The 17158-nt window shown below is 39.8% G+C and overlaps 1 protein-coding gene across 3 annotated transcripts in view; it reads left to right on the forward strand.

Moving 5' to 3' along the window:
• Positions 1 to 17158, forward strand: part of KIF1B (kinesin family member 1B) — a 161503-nt gene that overhangs the window by 6098 nt on the left and 138247 nt on the right. For all 3 annotated transcript variants that reach the window (XM_023515228.1, XM_012807292.2, XM_012807291.2), the window contains exon 2: positions 11695 to 11875. In XM_023515228.1, the coding sequence (XP_023370996.1) occupies positions 11770 to 11875 (106 nt within the window). In that variant the 5' untranslated portion in view covers positions 11695 to 11769. The remainder of the gene's footprint in view (positions 1 to 11694; positions 11876 to 17158) is intronic.

The raw sequence follows: 17158 nt of genomic DNA on the forward strand, positions 1-17158 counted from the left end.
TAGTGGGTTTTTATTTGAATAAATTAATAAGCAACAATGATGGCTGAACCCAAAAAAAAAAAAAAAAAAGAAATATATGAAACTAAGCCTTTTCTATGAAAGATACAACTAATGTGGTTCAGGTATATAATTTCTTTAAAGATAAACCTGAGTATCCCATCAGAAGATTCATTATTCAGCCCTGATGAGAGCCTGCAATACTTGCTGTCATCTGAGAGAAATCATACATATTAAACTTCTGGTGCACTGCCTCCCAAGTATATAGTAGCAAAGGTGTGGTCAGGAGCAGATTTCAGGGAAAAGGAATCTCAACTAATATCAGACATGAGTTACCCTCTGATTAGACCGTAACCATTTCTACACCATGGCAGAGCTGAGTTCATTTTAACCTGGACAGTTCCAGGAGTAAGTGCTGTCATTCATTTTGACAATAGAAGAACTTCAGTGGAATGTTGGGATTTGAGTGAGAGTTACCAGTGGATCTGGCCAAAAAAAAAAAAAAAATCTATAGGGGGTAACTTCAGACATTAGAACTAGTTGACTTATTAGATAGTGTTTAACTATATAGGTAGAGTATTAAGTATCTAAACAAATTTTGGATTTGGTCCTCCCCCTCCCCCCCCAAAAGAAAAAAAATTTAAAAGGTCACTTTGATTTAGAATAGTTTAAGCTGTGGGCCATAACAGCTGTTGTTTCTTGATGCATCTCCTCCTGGTTTATGAGAATAAAACTGTGTCACCATTGAAAAGGAGGATATTTGATTGCCTTCTTTCTTTTTTTTTTTTTTAGCCCTGGGTAGAGAGTGCCCTAACCCTAACTCTAACCCTATTCCCTAATTGTAACCCCTCATAGCAACCTCAAACTCCTGGGCTTAAGTGATTCTCTTGCCTCAGACTCCCAAGTAGCTGGGACTATAGGTGCCTGCCACAATACCTGGCTATTTTTCCTATTTTTTTTTTCTTTCTTAGTAGAGATAGAGTCTTGGTCTTGCTCAGGCTGGTGTTAAATTTGTAAGCTCAAGCGATCCACCCGAGTTGGCCTCCCAGAATGCTAGGATTACAGGTGTGAGCCACCACACCCAGCCTTGATATTTGATTTCTTAATCAGAATGGCAGGCAGATACATGTGTATGTCTAATAAATCTTAAAATTGTATCAGGTTATTTTAGAAAATAGTTAAAACAGTTGAGAAGCCTGACTGAACCTGTTTAGCCACGTTGGAAATTGAAAATCTGATCTATTAAGGCCAGCTGAGTGGCTCACCTATAATCCTCCAACCAAGGCAGGCGGATTGCTTGAGCTCGGAAGTGTAAGACCAGCCTGAGCAAGAGTGAGACCCCATCTCTACTAAAAATAGAAAAATTAGCTGAGTGTTATGGGCTGGCCCCTGTATTCCCAACTCCTCAGGAGACTGATATTTGCAGATTGTTTGAGTTTGTGGTTCCTGTGACCTAGGCTGAAGCCATGACACTCTAGCACAGGCAACAGAGTGAGATTCTGTCTCAAAATAATAATAATAATTGATTCAGAAAAATGCTTTTCTAATGTGGGATCCATTTTGAACTTTTATGTTGTGACTGATGGTGGACTTTTATCCCTAGAGTCAAAATGAAGGATAGATATTTCATAAATACCCAAAACACTGGTGTTTGTGTGTGTGTGTGTGTGTGTTTTGTTACTATAGCCATGGTCAGGGACAAAGTGGTGGGTCCTAAAACCTGCTTGGTCCTTACAGAACGTATTGGACTGAGAGATGTAAAATGTTATGTAATAAGGAATTTTGATAGCCTCTCAAAAGGGGTTCTCTGAAAAAAAAGGGGGGTTCTCTGGCTTTAAAAATTTACTATTAGGTATCCACTTTTAAAATTATCCATTTTTAAAATTATAATTTAGCGAAAAATTGTGTTTTATTAATAGGCTACTTGGTATAAATTTGTTGCTATATAACAAATTGGTCAAACATTGAATGTAAAAGTTTATTTTGATTTAATTCTAACAAACCTACTGTATAAAGTGTCAATTGAGAGTTATGTGAACTACTGAGTGTAACATAGGGCAGAGTGAAATAGAAAAACAACGGATCAATAGAACAAACTTTAGGGAGCAAAGAAAAAAGAAAGTTTGACTTTTGACTGAAAAAGGCAGATGTTAAGGAATGTGTGACTTAAGGCTTCCTGCTTTACGGTGGGTAGCATCTGGCCTTGTCTTTGAAAGATGCATCCTTGCAGTAGGTTGAGAAGGGGTATTGGGTTTCCTGAAATCTACAAGATAGTGTAGTCTACTAGATAGTGTTTAACTACATAGGTAGAGTATGAAGTATCTAAACAAATTTTGGATTTGTTTGTGTGGGAGGGAGGTGGCTAGGGGACAAGGCTTGAGCTGGTGAGACGGCAACAGTAGGTTGATTGTGGAGGCCCCTGAACTTTTAGGTTCTAAGGTTGTGGCGCCAACTGAATGTTAAGGAGAGGAAATCAGATGAACTGATCTCTGTTTTTTAGGAATAGAATCGTCACTGTTTTCTGTAGAAAAGGGTTATTACAAAACCCAATAAAGATTGGTTTATAGATTATTTTATCTTCTTTATTCATTTTGCTAAATGGTCAGTTTGAGTCTTCTTCTTAGACTCCTCATAATCCAGGGTACCTCTGAGGGCAAGTGGGAATTCCCCAAGGTCAAAAGTAAGTAATTGGGCAAAAATTGAGAAAAATTCAAATTAATTAGACCTAAATGTTTATTGTTCCTTTAATGTTAGTGAATGCTTCTGGAATGTTTGCTCCATTCCGCTTTCCTGATGCTTCTAATTGTCATAAGAAAGGAAAATTGGTTAAAGAACAGTCTAGAATTGAGGCTGCGTAAGTGATTTAGCCAGTTCACATGGTTACCCTTCCCACCTGCCTTTCTTTCCTGGCTTTTCAAAATTTGAAAAATGTATTTTTATGCTAATTATTAATGTTGTTATTCTGTAACTTCTTAAAAATACTCTAGTTAGTTCATCACTGGATTTTAAGCTTGATTTTAGACTTATGTAATAAGTAATTTTTTAAAGAAGCCGGGAGTTTTGAAGCTGTTGTTATTTGATTAAGGTCTGTTATAAAAGAGATACTGTTTATAATAAAGAAATAACAAAGTAACTCTATAGACCACTAAACTGTAGCTTTCTATTAGTATGTAAGATTTTAACTCACTTGTGAAAATGAAGGCAGTTTTACCATGGGACAATTAAATCAGAAAAAATATTTAGGCTTAGGTTGTTTGGGAAAAATATTAAAATGTAGGTATTGTTCAAATGATCCCTCGGCCTCATCTTCCTGAGTATCCGGTATTTTAAGTGTCTCTCACTGCTCCTGACTTGTTAGGTTTAATTAGAAAGGAATTTGAAATTAATCTTTATTTTTCCTTTTGATCATATAGCCTCTTTTTTATTATTAATACTTTTTGAAACATTACTATGGGGACACACAGTCAGTGGGAATTCAACTTCCCTAAATTATTGTATTTGAGAGCCCTGTGTTGTAGAGTATTAGTATTAGTATAGTCAATCTTACTTGACTAAGATTGTGTTCTTGTCCTTAAGAAACTTTACGTCTATAGCAAGGATATGAACAGTAAATGATTTATTTGCTCTGAGTAAGGTCACTGAGTTGAGACACATTAAATGGAGAAGCAGTTGCATTTGGTGTAGGGGATGCAACTTGTATGAAGGCTTTAGAGATAAGTAGCATGTGGGAAGGTTCTGGAAGTATAAATTGGATTTTGAAAAAAACAGGCGAGGAGGGAGGGGCGCAGTGGAAATTTGGAGCAAAAGAACAGGGAGAGACACTTGAGAAAAACATGAGATGTATTCTGGAAGCCCTCTGGTGGGTGGTGGTTAAGGAATGTGGATGAAAGGCAGTGTTTCGTGTGGGCTTGTAAAAATAGGTGGTTATGTTGCAGATGGCTTTGAATGCCAGTGTGGGGAGTTCAGTCATTGCTTGGTAGACGGTAGGGAAACTCTAAGATTTTAAAGTGGGCCATGCTAGGAATAGACTTGCACTTTGGGAAGATGAATCTGGCAGTGTTGTGTAGAGTGGACAGAGAAGATGAAAATGGGGATATTGTGTAGTAGGATGGGGTAGGAGGAAGAGAAAGCTGGCTAAGGAGGCTTTGAGAAGTATTGAAAGCTTGACAGGATGGTGGTGGTAGAAATGTAAAAAGAGATTTTATAGATAGACAGAAGCTGTGTGATTTAGCCACCGATTAGGTGGAAAGAAGAAGCAAGCTTTTTAGCCTGTGTCAGAATGAACAGGAGAATGGTGGGAATGTTAGGAGTGATAGAAAAGAGGGAAATGGTATTTGGTTGATATCATGAGTCTCTTTTATAACCTTCTCTCCCCAATTATGCTGTTTATTTGAAAAGACTAGGTAGGTTCTAGTGTTCTGTGGGTTTTTCTGTATTGTGGATTTGGCTGATGACATCTTTGATGTGATGTCTAAATCGGTTCTTTGCTCCCTGACATAGGAGCCTTCCTAACTGGTAGTCAGGTCTAAAGCTTGATTCTATTTAGAGTTTCTTTCTTTCTTTCTTTAAAAGGCTAAGGGAAGAGTACTTACTAGGTAGAGGTGTGTATTTCCTATGTAGCACATCAGGAAGCATTTACCATGATTTGGTTCATGGGTTCTCAGCTCAACCTGTATTCATATATTTGCATATATATTCCCCCACCAACCTACATTGCATCATGCTTTTTAGCAGCCAATGATGATTCTTTATTATTATTTATTTATTTTTTTTTGGCCAGGGCCAGGTTTGAACCTGCCACCTCTGGTATATGGGGCCAGTGCCCTACTCCTTTGAGCCACAGGTACCGCCCCCAATGACAATTCTTATAGAAGCCCTTTATATTGAAGCCCTTGACATTGTTGTCTACAGAGCTTATGCTCAAGAACTATACAATCAAGTTCTACCCAAAAATCACAAAAAGAATTTCATGGCTCGGTGCCTGTGGCTCAAGTGGCTTAGGCACTAGCCACATACACCTAAGGTTGTGGGTTCGAATCCAGCCCGGGCCTGCCAAACAACAATGATGGCTACAACCAAAAAATAGCCCCACGTTGTGGCAGGCGCCTGTGGTCCCAGCTACTTGGGAGGCTGAGGCAGGAGACTCGCTTGAGCCCAGGAGTTGGAGGTTGCTGTGAGCTGTGAAAAAGAATTTCATAATGTTTTAAGATTAAGTTGGAAACATTAGTTATATTACTAAGACTTGAGAGAAATGTCATATTTGAGAATTTGCTTAGAATGCTTGGTTTCAAGAGTTCCAGCTTCATTATGGCCTTGAGCCACCTTGCATGACACCTAAGCTTCTTGGTAGAGAGGAAGAGCTATAAGGAGATGTGGAGAAGCCCTGGACAGTGGGACCATGCATAGCATCCAGAAAGAGAAGCAGCAAGCAGTGGGCTTTCAGCAGCAGCCCCAGTCCTAGTTGCCATCTCGCTCTGTGGGAGAGACTGCAAGGAGTGAGCAGTAAAGGAAATTCCCACTGAGACCCAGCCAACCCATAGAATTGTGAAATATAATAACAACAACTAACTGAAACAGTGTTGGGTACCTAGAAGCAGAGTGCTGCAATTAACAGATGTCTGAACTATGCAGCACTGACTTTGGGAACAGATGGTGGGCCCCAGAAAGATGGTGGAGTCTTAAAGAACAATGAGTAGACAGTTATTGGAGGCTAGAGGAGAAAGTATCTAGATTGTGTACTGGAAGAACTGTCAACAAAACTGTAACCTCCAAAGTAACAGGAAATATAGAAAGGGAAACTGATGGATTTGTGGATTTGGCCAAAGAGAGTCTACCAGGGGTCCTCACACTTTTTAAACAGGAGGCCAGTTCACTGTCCCTCAGACCATTGGAGGGCCAGACTGTGGGCCCTGGGATGAGTCAGCTGCTAAGCAGGACAGGCAGTGGTGGCAAAAACACCTGGCAGGCTGGATAAATGTCCTAGGCGGGCCGCAGTTTGAGGACGCCTGGTCTAGGCAGAAGACTGAAAGTATCAACTATCTTCTTTTGGCTCAGTATGATCAAGAAAGAATAAAATGTTTAAAAAACGACAAGAAAGTAAAAGAAAATGGACATGTTCAGTTTTTAGGGCTTCCTTGGTTCTAAAATAAGACTTTTCATTCAGATTCTCTCCAGAAATGAAGAATCGTAGAGGCCTTTGTGTGGCTAAAAGTGTCTGTAAGAGAGTATCCTAAGTAGGCCTCTAAGAATACTATGGTGTGCCCTGTATAATGTCACAGCTAGACATTTGGGATTCTAAAAATTTTCAGGGTACTCTCATACAACACATTGACTCTTAGCCCAAGGTATATCCTTGGTACGCTAGTGTAATATTTCCTAATTCCTTTGTTTATATGTTACTCTGTGGGAATAAGTAAAGCAAAGATTCCTTCAAGCTGTTATTTTATTTAAGGGACATACATAGTTGAATAAATATCAATTATTAATTGACAATGTTTTTACTATTAAAAGATAGTCCATTGAGGTCTTAATTACTTGTTAGCTACTTTAGTAGTCCCCAGTAATATTAAATTATAGACTCTGCATTCAAGTGATATTGGAAACTAGACAAACAATTAAACAAAAAAAGAAAACTTTTATATCAGTAGGGTTGGGAAAAGGTGATATTCTAATTCTTTCATTTCTTCAGTGTTTATTTGCTGGAATTTTTCTGTAAAGAACTTAGAGTGGCTCGTCGCCTGTAGCTCAGTGAGTAGGGAGCCGGCCACACACACCGAGGCTAGGTGTTGTGGTGGGCGCCTGAGGTCCCACCTATGTAGGCGGCTGAGGCAAGAGAATCGCTTAACCCCAAGAGTTTGAGGTTTCTGTGAGCTGTGATGTCATGGCACTCTACTGAGGGCGACATAGTGAGACTCTGTCTCAAAAAACCCCCCAAACCCTTAGACTAATTGCTTTTCTTAATTATCCTGGAATACTTTATACAGACTGACTAAATGCTCAATTCTTTTGTTTTGATAGTTTTGAGAATAATGAAGTGTTTTTTTAAGTATCATTATAGGCCGGCAGGCCTGTGAGCCTATCAGCCAGGGCAGGAGGATCCCTTGAGCTTAGGAATTCAAGACCAGCCTGAGCAAGAGTGAGACCTTGTCTCTACTAAGATTAGAAAAATTAGCTAGGCATTGTGGTGGGCACTTGTAGTCCCAGCTACTCTGAAGCTAAGGCAGGAGGATTGCCTGAACCCAGGAGTTTGAGATTGCTATGAGCGAGGGTAATGCCACAGCACTCTAGCATGGGCAACAGAGTGAGACTTTGTCTCAAAAAAAAAAAAAAAAGTATTATATACTTATGGATTTGATTATTTGATGTTTTAAAGTCTATTTACATTTTTTTTTTTTTTTTTTGAGACAGAGCCTCAAACTGTCCCCCTGGGTAGAGTGCTGTGACTTCACAGCAACCTCCAACTCCTGGGCTTAAGTGATTCTCTTGCCTCAGCCTCCCAAGTAGCTGGGACTACAGGCACCTGCCACAATGCCTGGCTATTTTTTTTTTTTTTGGTTGCAGCCATCATTGTTGTTTGGCAGGCGCGGGCTGGATTTGAACCTGCCAGCTCTGGTGTGTGTAACTGGTGCCTTAGCCACTGAGCTACAGGTGCTGAGCCCCTATTTACATTTTTTTAAAAATGCTCTAGTTGGCTTGGTGCCTGTAGCTCAGTGAGTAGGGCGCCAGCCATATACACTGAACGTGGTAGGTTCAAGCCTGGCCTGGCCTGCTAAACAATAACAACTGCAACAAAAATAAAAGGCCAGGTGTTGTGGTGGGCGCCTGTGGTCCCAGCTACTTGGGAGGTTGAAGCAAGAGAATTGCTTGAGCCCAAGAGTTTGAGGTTGCTGTGAGCTGTGACACTACAGCACTCTACTGTGGGTGACATGGTGAGATTCTGTCTCAAAAAAAAAAAAAAAAGAAAGAAAAGAAAAATGGAAAAAAAAAGAAAAAATGCTCAGGTTATCCTATCTTTGATTAGTAGGAGATCCTTCAAGTTGGGATCTGTGTTCTTTTGATGTGACCTCCGTCCCTATTCACTTCTGGTAGATTTTTTTGCTAAAATGTCCTAGAATCACCTTAATTTCTTGTCTACGCTTGAAAGCAACCATTTTTTCAAAGAGCCTGATTTCAAAGAGATTTTTGAAGGAATAAGGTTTTCACTTTGAGAAGCTCTTAAAGAACAACACAAGATGGAAGGCAGGCATGTGAAGTGATAGCAAGCCGTGTTCTCACAGTGTGTTTGGGTCTGTAAGTGCTGCAGGAAATACCATTGATTCCTGGGTTATATGGGTGAGGCCCTTTGGAAGAGGTAATACTGGAGCTGGGCCTTCCCAGTGTAGAGGAGAAATAGTGAGGAGGAAGGAAAGAATGTGTGTGTGGGATAGCATAGGGGGAGTCTGCTAGAATGCAGAGTATCTCAATTTTGGTCTTGATTTTGTGAGCGCTGGTAAAAGGAAACATTCTTGCAAAGGAGAGTGATGTTGAAATGTATGCTTTAGGTGGCTCCCGTAGCTCAGTCAGCAGGGTGCCAGCCATATACACCTAGGGTGGCGGGTTTGAACCTGGCCTGGGCCTTCTAAGCAACAATGACAACTGCAACCAAAAAATAGCCGGGCGTTGTAGCAGGTGCCTGTAGTCCCAGCTACTTGGGAGGCTGAGGCAAGAGAATTGCTTAAGCCCAAGAGTTTGAGGTTACTGTGATGCCAGGGCACTCTACTCGGGCGACAGCTTGAGATTCTGTCTTTAAAAAAAAAAAAAAAAAAACCCAAAAAAGAAATGTATGCTTTAGAAAGATTGATTTTTTTGCAACGGTGGTTAAGCAGTGGCTTAAAGCAGCAATTCCTAGTTGGGGATTTGCAGTATAACCTTTGAAAAATTAAATAAATAAGCATAGCTGGGGCCTGTCTCAGAACTGTTGAATAGTAGATGGGGAAGTCTAGAATTGTTTGATTTTCAAAAATCACTCTGTGATTCTGTTTTATACAACCCTGTTTAAGGACTATTGGATCAGAGACTAAAAGCTCAGAAAACAGTTGAGCTATTTATTGCAAGTATTCTAGCCATGTGGTAGTACATAGATTAGGGCAGTGTCAATGGGAAATGAGAGGAAGGGAGGGATAGAATAAAGCAAAGCAAAGTTAAATCTTAAAAGTTTTCATGTGGTATTTCATTAATAATGTTAGTACAAGGGCTGAGAGACAAAGATGACTCTTAAGAATTATGGTATCAGGACCCAAGAGAGTGATGTTAATAGAAATGGGAAGATTGGCAGAAATTGTTAGTTTGGGGGAGAAGATAATGGGTTTTTGGGTGTGAGTGTTGAGATGATGCGTATACATCAAAGGGAACTTTAAGGCATTAAAGTATGTTTTATGTCTAGCCTTTTCTGAATGCTTCATCCGTTCTTCTTGGCATAGTATTCAGCTAGTAAATATAAGTCATACTGCATTTAGTGGGAGGGTTAACAATGCTGACCTTTCATTGGATAAATGCAATCACAAAACATCTGATATAATAAATAAAGCAGTATTAGTTTAATGTAAAATAAAATGGGAAACAGACTAGAAAAACACCGTACCAAATATAAAAATATTAATATCAAAAATATTAGGCCAAGAGGCTCATCACCCGTAGCACAGTGGTCATGGCACCAGCCATATACACCCAAGGTGGTGGGTTTGAACCCAGCCCAGGCCAGCTAAACAATAGCAACAAAAAATAGCTGGGCATTGTGGCAGGTGCCTGTAGTCCAGCTACTTGGGAGGCTGAGGCAAGAAATTGCTTAAGCCCAAGAGTTTGAGGTTGCTATGAGCTGTGATACTGCAGCACTCTACTGAGGGGGACATAGCAAGTCTCTGTCTTAAAAATAAATGAATAAATAAATAAGGCCAAGCCTGGTGTTTCACGCCTGTAATCCTAGTACTTTAGGAGGCCCAGGAGGAAGGATTACTTTGAGACCAGCCTAAGCAACATAGGGATACCCTGTCTCTACCCAAAATAGAAAAGTTAGCTGTATGACATGGCATGTGCCAATAGTTTCAGCAGCTCAGGAGACTGAGGCAGTAAGATCACTTGAGCCCAGGAATTTGAGGCTGTAGAGAGCTACAACAGCGCCACTGCACTCTAGCCCAGGTGACATATGACCCTATCTCAGAAAACAACAAAAAAAATTATCATTTGAAATAAAAACAAAAAATCAATAAACCAGGCAAAGAACTTAAATAATTCTCATAACTGGGAAATAGAATTCATTCATTCGTTCCTTTAACATTTACTGAGCTCTGATAATCAGGTACAGTTCTGTTAAATAAGTGTCAGCAGACAAGACAGGAAATCTCTGAGCATTCTGATTGGACAAGCAATGTTGCAGAAAACAAGAATTTCAAATAGCGATAAATGTTATTAAGAAAATAAGATAGGGCGGCAAAGTAGAGAGTGAATTTATGGTTGTTACTTATTGTTTTAAATTTTGCCTTTTCTAGGGAATGCACTGGCAATGTTGTTCAGTTGGAGGTTAGCGTTCCTAATTTCTGCTTAATTATGTGGGAAAAAATTGGTCAGACTTAAGTTCTGCTGGGGTTCACTGTTGATTGAACTCCCAAGTATGTGTTTTTCTTTGGTTCTTCTTGAAGATTTTTAGATAATGGATAACATACAGATTTCTTCCAAACTAGAGAGATTGGCTGTGTCTTGTGGAAATTACATAAGTAATTTTCACAGAATAGTGTTGGTTTTGTTCTGTTGGGATGGAAACTATTCCTCTGAAAAATGTTCACATTTTTCCTATTGCTTCATTCAAATGTAATTTGATTTTGCTGTAAGTCAGTGTCACATCTGAGGATAGGACCTGGGTCTCCTGGATCCTTCCCTGTTGTGCAGGATGGTTGTGAGGGCAGTGAGATACATATGCAAGGTATCCTTGGAAATCACTGCATAGTTAAGGGTATTGGCTAGAACTTAACCTTTGTCCTTTGCTGTTTAATTTTATATGTACGTATATATCATTTAACCAAATGTTGAAGCTATAATTATTATTTTTTTATTTGAGATAGGGTTTCCCTTTGTTGCCCTCGGTTGTGGTGTCATAGCTCACAGCTACCTCAAACTCTTGGGCTCAGTGGATTCTCTTGCTTCAGCCTCCCACGTAGCTGCGGTTACAGGCGTTCGCCATAGCACCCAGCTATTTTTAGAGACAGGTCTCACTCTTGCTTAGGGTGGTCTAGAACCCATGAGCTCAGGCAGTTGTAATCCCAGAATGCTAGGATTACAGGCCTGAGCCACCCGCCCGGCCTTTCAAGCTATAATTAAAATATAGAAAGTTCAGTGCATTTTTTTTTTTTTTTAAGAAAAGTAACAAGTGGCATGCAGATGGAAAGTTATCTGTTTAAGGAACTTTAACAAATAAACATTTTGTATTTTTTATATATTAACTGAAGATTGGCCTAAAATCACAGAAAGTGGGATAGATGCCTATTACTCTGCATTTACATTTTTTACTAATAAGCTTAAGGATTTTTCTTAGGTATGAGAAAGACTTTTTCTATTTGATAATTTATTGTTGAGAATATAGATATGTAGCGGGAAATAGGAAGAGGCTTTTAGCCTCTCCTTTCTTTAATTCTAATTGTGTTGTATGGAATCTTTTTCTTTTTAAAGGAAACTTGAATATAACTTCAAAAGAAGATTGGATTTTTTATTTGTGGATTGCATCTATATAAGAAGGCCATCAGAATGTCGGGAGCCTCGGTGAAGGTGGCTGTCCGGGTGAGGCCCTTCAATTCTCGAGAGACCAGCAAGGAGTCCAAGTGCATCATCCAGATGCAGGGCAACTCGACCAGTGAGTACCTGCTGCTTTCTGTCAGTTATGTGTCTTACCTACCTTTCCTCACTCCCTTCTCTTCTTGCCACGATCAGAATAAGTGAACATGTTTGTGTGTGAACACTTTGAAGTTTGCTATTCTGAATGATCCATCAAATATTTCTCCCGCTGTGGTATTTGCTGCAATATATTTAATATGGACTATTTACTTTACTTTTTACTATTGAGAAACCATAAATGACTAAAATAATTTAGCTAGTGTTAATGGCTATTAAGTTGAAATCTTAAGGATAATAAAGGTGAAAATAGTGATTTTTTTTCCTAAATCCTAATGTGATGAAATAATATTAAGGCCCAGGCGGCGCCTGTGGCTCAAAGGAGTAGAGCGCTGACCCCATATACCAGAGGTGGTGGGTTCAAACCTAGCCCTGGCCAAAAAAAAAAACTGCCAAAAAAAAAAAAAAAGTAATATTAAGTCCCCAAGATTCAGTGTTTTTGTTTCTTACTTTTTTTTTTTGAGATAGAGTCTCACTTTGTCGCCCCTGGTAGAATGCCATGGCATCATAGCTCACAATAAACTCAGACTCTTGGGCTCAAGCAATTCTCTTGGCTCAGCCTCCTAAGTAGCCGGCACTATAGGGACCCACCACAATGCCTAGTTGATATTAGAGATGGGGTCTTGCTCTAGTTTAGGCTGGTCTCAAATTTGTAAGTTTAGGCAATCCGCCCACCTTGGCCTCCCAAGATTACAGGTGTAAGCCACTGCTCCCGGCCTTGTTTTTCTTTCTTGATTTTAAGCAGAACTTGAATTTGTCTTAAAATTTATTCTTCAGTGGTTCTTTGAGTTGAACAATGGGTATAACTGTAATACTTTTTAACTTGTAAATTCTTACAAAAATTATCAGTCATTGCTTCCTGGCTTGTTTTCTCTATAGAATCACTTGAGTGACTTAGCTGATTCCTTTTGTATCTGCAATACTAAATTACTTGGTATGGGTCTGTAGGCAAATTATTACTTAAAATAGATTCTGCTTTAATTCTGAAATTTCATGATAAAGCAGAATCTTCACTCTTTCAGAAACAAGTCACTGCTCAGGTAACTATTCTGGCTGATCTGCTTTTGTGCCATTTGCTAGTCACCTGTGTGCAGAGGAATCTACCAGTGGGAAGTGTTTATTCCATACAAATCTAGCTAGATATTTTAGCCATCATTTCATGTGGTAGTTCATGTATATCTTTGAAGATTTCAGCTTATACTCTTCTCTGAACTTGATAGGGCTTAAAACAAATTTTTGGCGGGGGACAGTCTTACTTTGTTACCCTTGAGTAGAGTGCTGTGGCATCAGAGCTCACAGCAACCTCAAACTCTTAGGCTCAAGTGATTCTCTTGCCTCAGCCTCTCAAGTAGCTGAGACTACAGGTACCCACTATAACGCCTGGCTATTTATAGAGATCAGGTCTTGCCCTTGCTCAGGCAGTTCTCGAACTCCTGAGCTCAGGCAATCCACCCCTCTTGACCTCCCAGAGTGTTAAGATCATGGGCATGAGCCACTGCACCTGGCTCAATCTTTTTTTTTTGAAAGATTCAAAAAGTAAGAATCGAAATAACCTGTGCAGTTGTGTTTTACCTTATTTTGTGAATCATTATGTCAGTTATTCTGTGGATTATATCCTATGAATAATTGTCAAAGAGAGATGCAAAAGTCAATACTGAATTATACACTTTAAATGAGTAAACTTTGTGGAATATAAATTATATCTCATGGCCAAGTTTGGTGGCTCACGTCTGTTAATCTCAGCACTTTAGGAGGCCAAGGTGGCAAAGGTTGATTGCTTGAGACCAGTTCAAGACTCTGTCTCTACAAAAAAAACAACAACAAAAAGGCTCGGCGCCTGTGGCTCAAGAGGCTAAGGCGCCAGCTTCGTACACCTAAGGTGGCGGGTTCGAATCCAGCCTGGACCCCCCAAACAACAATAATGGCTGCAACCGAAAAATAGCTGGGCGATGTGGCGGGCGCTTGTGGCTCAAGTGGCTAAGGCGCCAGCCACATGCACCTAACCTGGAGGGTTCGGATCCAGCCTGGGCCTGCCAAACAACAATGATAGCTGCAACCAAAAAATAGCCAGGCATTGTGGCGGGTGCCTGTGGTCCCAGCTACTTGGGAGGCTGAGGCAGGAGACTCGCTTGATCCCAGGAGTTGGAGGTTGCTGTGAGCAGTGAAGCCATGGCACTCTACCCAGGGGGACAGCTTGAGGCTCCGTCTCAAAAAAAAAACCAAACACAAACAATTAAAGTAAATGGAAATTTTTTATTAATATAAGTAATGATACTAATAATTTTTACTTTTTTTTTGAGACAGAATGTTACTATGTTGCCCTTGGTAGAGTGCTGTGGCATCATAGCTCATAGCAACCTCCAACTCTTGGGCATAAGTGATTCTCTTGCCTCAGTCTCCTAAGTAGCTGGGACTAACAGGCGCCCGCCACAACGCCCAGCTATTTTTTAGTTTTTTTTTCAATTTTTGGCCGGGGCTGGGTTTGAACCCACCACCTCTGCCATATGGGACCAGTGCCCTACTCCTTTGAGCCAAAGGCACTGCCCCCATGCCCAGCTATTTTTTTTTGTTGTTGCAGTTGTCATTGTTTAGATGGCCCAGGGTGGGCTTGAACCGGCCAGCCTGGGTGCGTGTGGCTGGTGCCGTAGCCACTGTTCTATGGTGCCAAGCCAATAATTTTTCTTAATGACAGATAATTTTAGAATGCCCACATCTTAAATTGGTTATTGTCAAAGTCAAATAGCACCATTCTCTTTTCCTCCCACTTTTGATTTATTTTTATGAATACATGAAACATTCACTCACATAACATGAAATTTAAAAAATAGAAAGAGTATGTAATACAAAGACTTTCTCTTGTCTTATTGCATAGTCAACCCAGTTCTTCTCCCTGAAAGCAAGTTGTATTACGTTTCATTTTGAAGATAGTTTTGGTTACTTTCTAGAGGTAGTTAAAGCACCAGCATCTTTTTCTAAGGTCATTTTTCCTCTTTTAATTAGTGATAACAGCCTGATTGCACTGTATGTTCTAAATACCTGAATAATACAATTCATGTTTATAATTTGTGAGAGTTTTTTCCTTTGAGATTTTGAATATCAATTTAAGTTAATAGGGTTTTTTTTTTTTTTTTTTTGAGACAGAGTCTCAAGCTATCCCCCTGGGTAGAGTGCTGTGGCTTCACAGCTCACAGCAACCTCCAACTCCTGGGCTCAAGCCAGTCTCCTGCCTCAGCCTCCCAAGTAGCTGGGACCACAGGCACCTGCCACAAGGCTCAGCTATTTTTTGGTTGCAGCCGTCATTGTTGTTTGGCGGCCTGGGCTGGATTCGAACCTGCCACCTTAGGTGTATGTGACTGATGCCTCAGCCACCTGAGCCACAGGCGCTGAGCCAATAGGGTTTTATTTATTAGCAAGTATCTAGTACATGTATAATGATATGCTCAGTAACTGTTATAAACAGTTATATGAGTAGAGCATCAGAAAATAAACCAGTGGTAGTGTTGGGACTAGATAACGGTACTCCTGACCCTCAGCCGACTATAACATAGTGCTTCCCTGCAGGTGAAATTTCAGCAGGAGAAATTTGTGACTTTTAAATTGACTTTAGTTTACTGAAATAATATCTTTATTAGGCCAGGCTTGGTGACTTATGCCTGTCATCCTAGACAGTGGTTCTCAACCTGTGGGTTGCGACCCCTTCGTAACAAAGAAAATACATCTTTGCATTAGGAAGGTTGAGAACCACTGTCTAGCACTTCCAGAGACTAAGGCAGGAGGATCCCTTGAGCCCAGGAGTTCTAGATGAGTCTGAGCAACATAGTGAGACCCTGTCTCTACTGCACACAAAAAAATCTCGTTAGATGAAATGCCTTGAAAAAATTGGGGTTAGTTTTTTAGTGAAACATTTAACTTTGACATGGCTTAGAGATTGGGATCATTTTGGTTCCTGAAGTTATCTGTTCTTGGAAAGTAACTAATCACATGAGAGCTGTTTTATCTATTGCACTACATACGTGGAAGTGTTTTCTCTAGAGTTTTTGGCATTTTGTTTTTAACTTAGGTTTTCTGTTTCTATTTTAGATCTTCTGTGGCAATTTTACATAATTTGACTGATATGTAATCAAAATAATTTTTCAGTGAGAGATTTTAAGTGAGGTATTTGCGTGAAAGATTCTATGTTTAGAAAGTATTAATAGCGTGTTTAAAAAAAAATCCACTGGGTTTAGATTGGAAGAGTGTATGTATTTTGAACATAGAATTGTTGGAAATGAGTATTCTATAGCCACATGTGTTAGCTGCATTAGAAAGGCTGCGATGCTGACAAGCGGGCCTGGCCTGCTGTGCACAGGATTATAGCTGATTGCAGATGGAATGCAGTGGAATGTTCCTGCTATTGAGTCTCTTATGAAAAAGCAGAAGCGTATGAGGAGTGATTTAGGGAATGTGCCAAGTCTGAGAACTGAGTACTCGCCATTTTATTTAAGTGCTTTTTGGTATCACAGGAAATATTTCCTATGCCACAGATAAATGTTTTACTGCCTTGACGTTTTGGAGTCTTGAGCACATATAAATGTCTTTGTTCAATAATATCCCATTATATCTCAGGTTTTTTTTTACTTTCGAAGCATTTCTTATTGTCTTATTACTTTGTGAAGAGGAAAATGGGGCAAAGTTAACGATCTGACTGCTCATGTTAGGTTGTATGTGTAATCTGGAGACATTGAACTTGTATAAATCCCCTCAATAACAGGAGGTAGATGAAGTTAGTTTTCACTTATGATGTGAGAATACCCTCCATCATGTGATTGAACTGAGATATTCTGCTTTTTCTTTAACCACAGCATTCTGTCTCTTGCTCTCTTCCTTTGCCCAGGGGATTTTTTTTTTTTCCCAATGCCAATCTTAGTGGGATAGAAGTAACCCTGATTTGTTTCCCTAATTTTATTGCTTACATTGTGTGTGTGTTGTGTGTGTGTATATATATTTTTTGTTTATTTGTTTGTTTTGTTTGTTTTTGGCCAGGGCTGGGTTTGAACCCTCCACCTTCAGCATATGGGGCCGATGCCTTACTCCTTTGAGCCACAGGTGGCTTTAAAAATTATATATATATATATATATTTATTTTATTTTTTATTTTTTTATTTTTTTTTAAGAGACAGAGTCTCACTTTATCACCCGTGGTAGAGTGCCATGGCGTCACACAGCTCACAGCAACCTCCAACTCCTGGGCTTAGGCGATTCTCTT

This window comes from Otolemur garnettii, unplaced genomic scaffold, assembly GCF_000181295.1.
Source record: "Otolemur garnettii isolate 467f Iridium unplaced genomic scaffold, OtoGar3 scaffold00067, whole genome shotgun sequence".
NCBI lineage: Eukaryota > Metazoa > Chordata > Mammalia > Primates > Galagidae > Otolemur > Otolemur garnettii.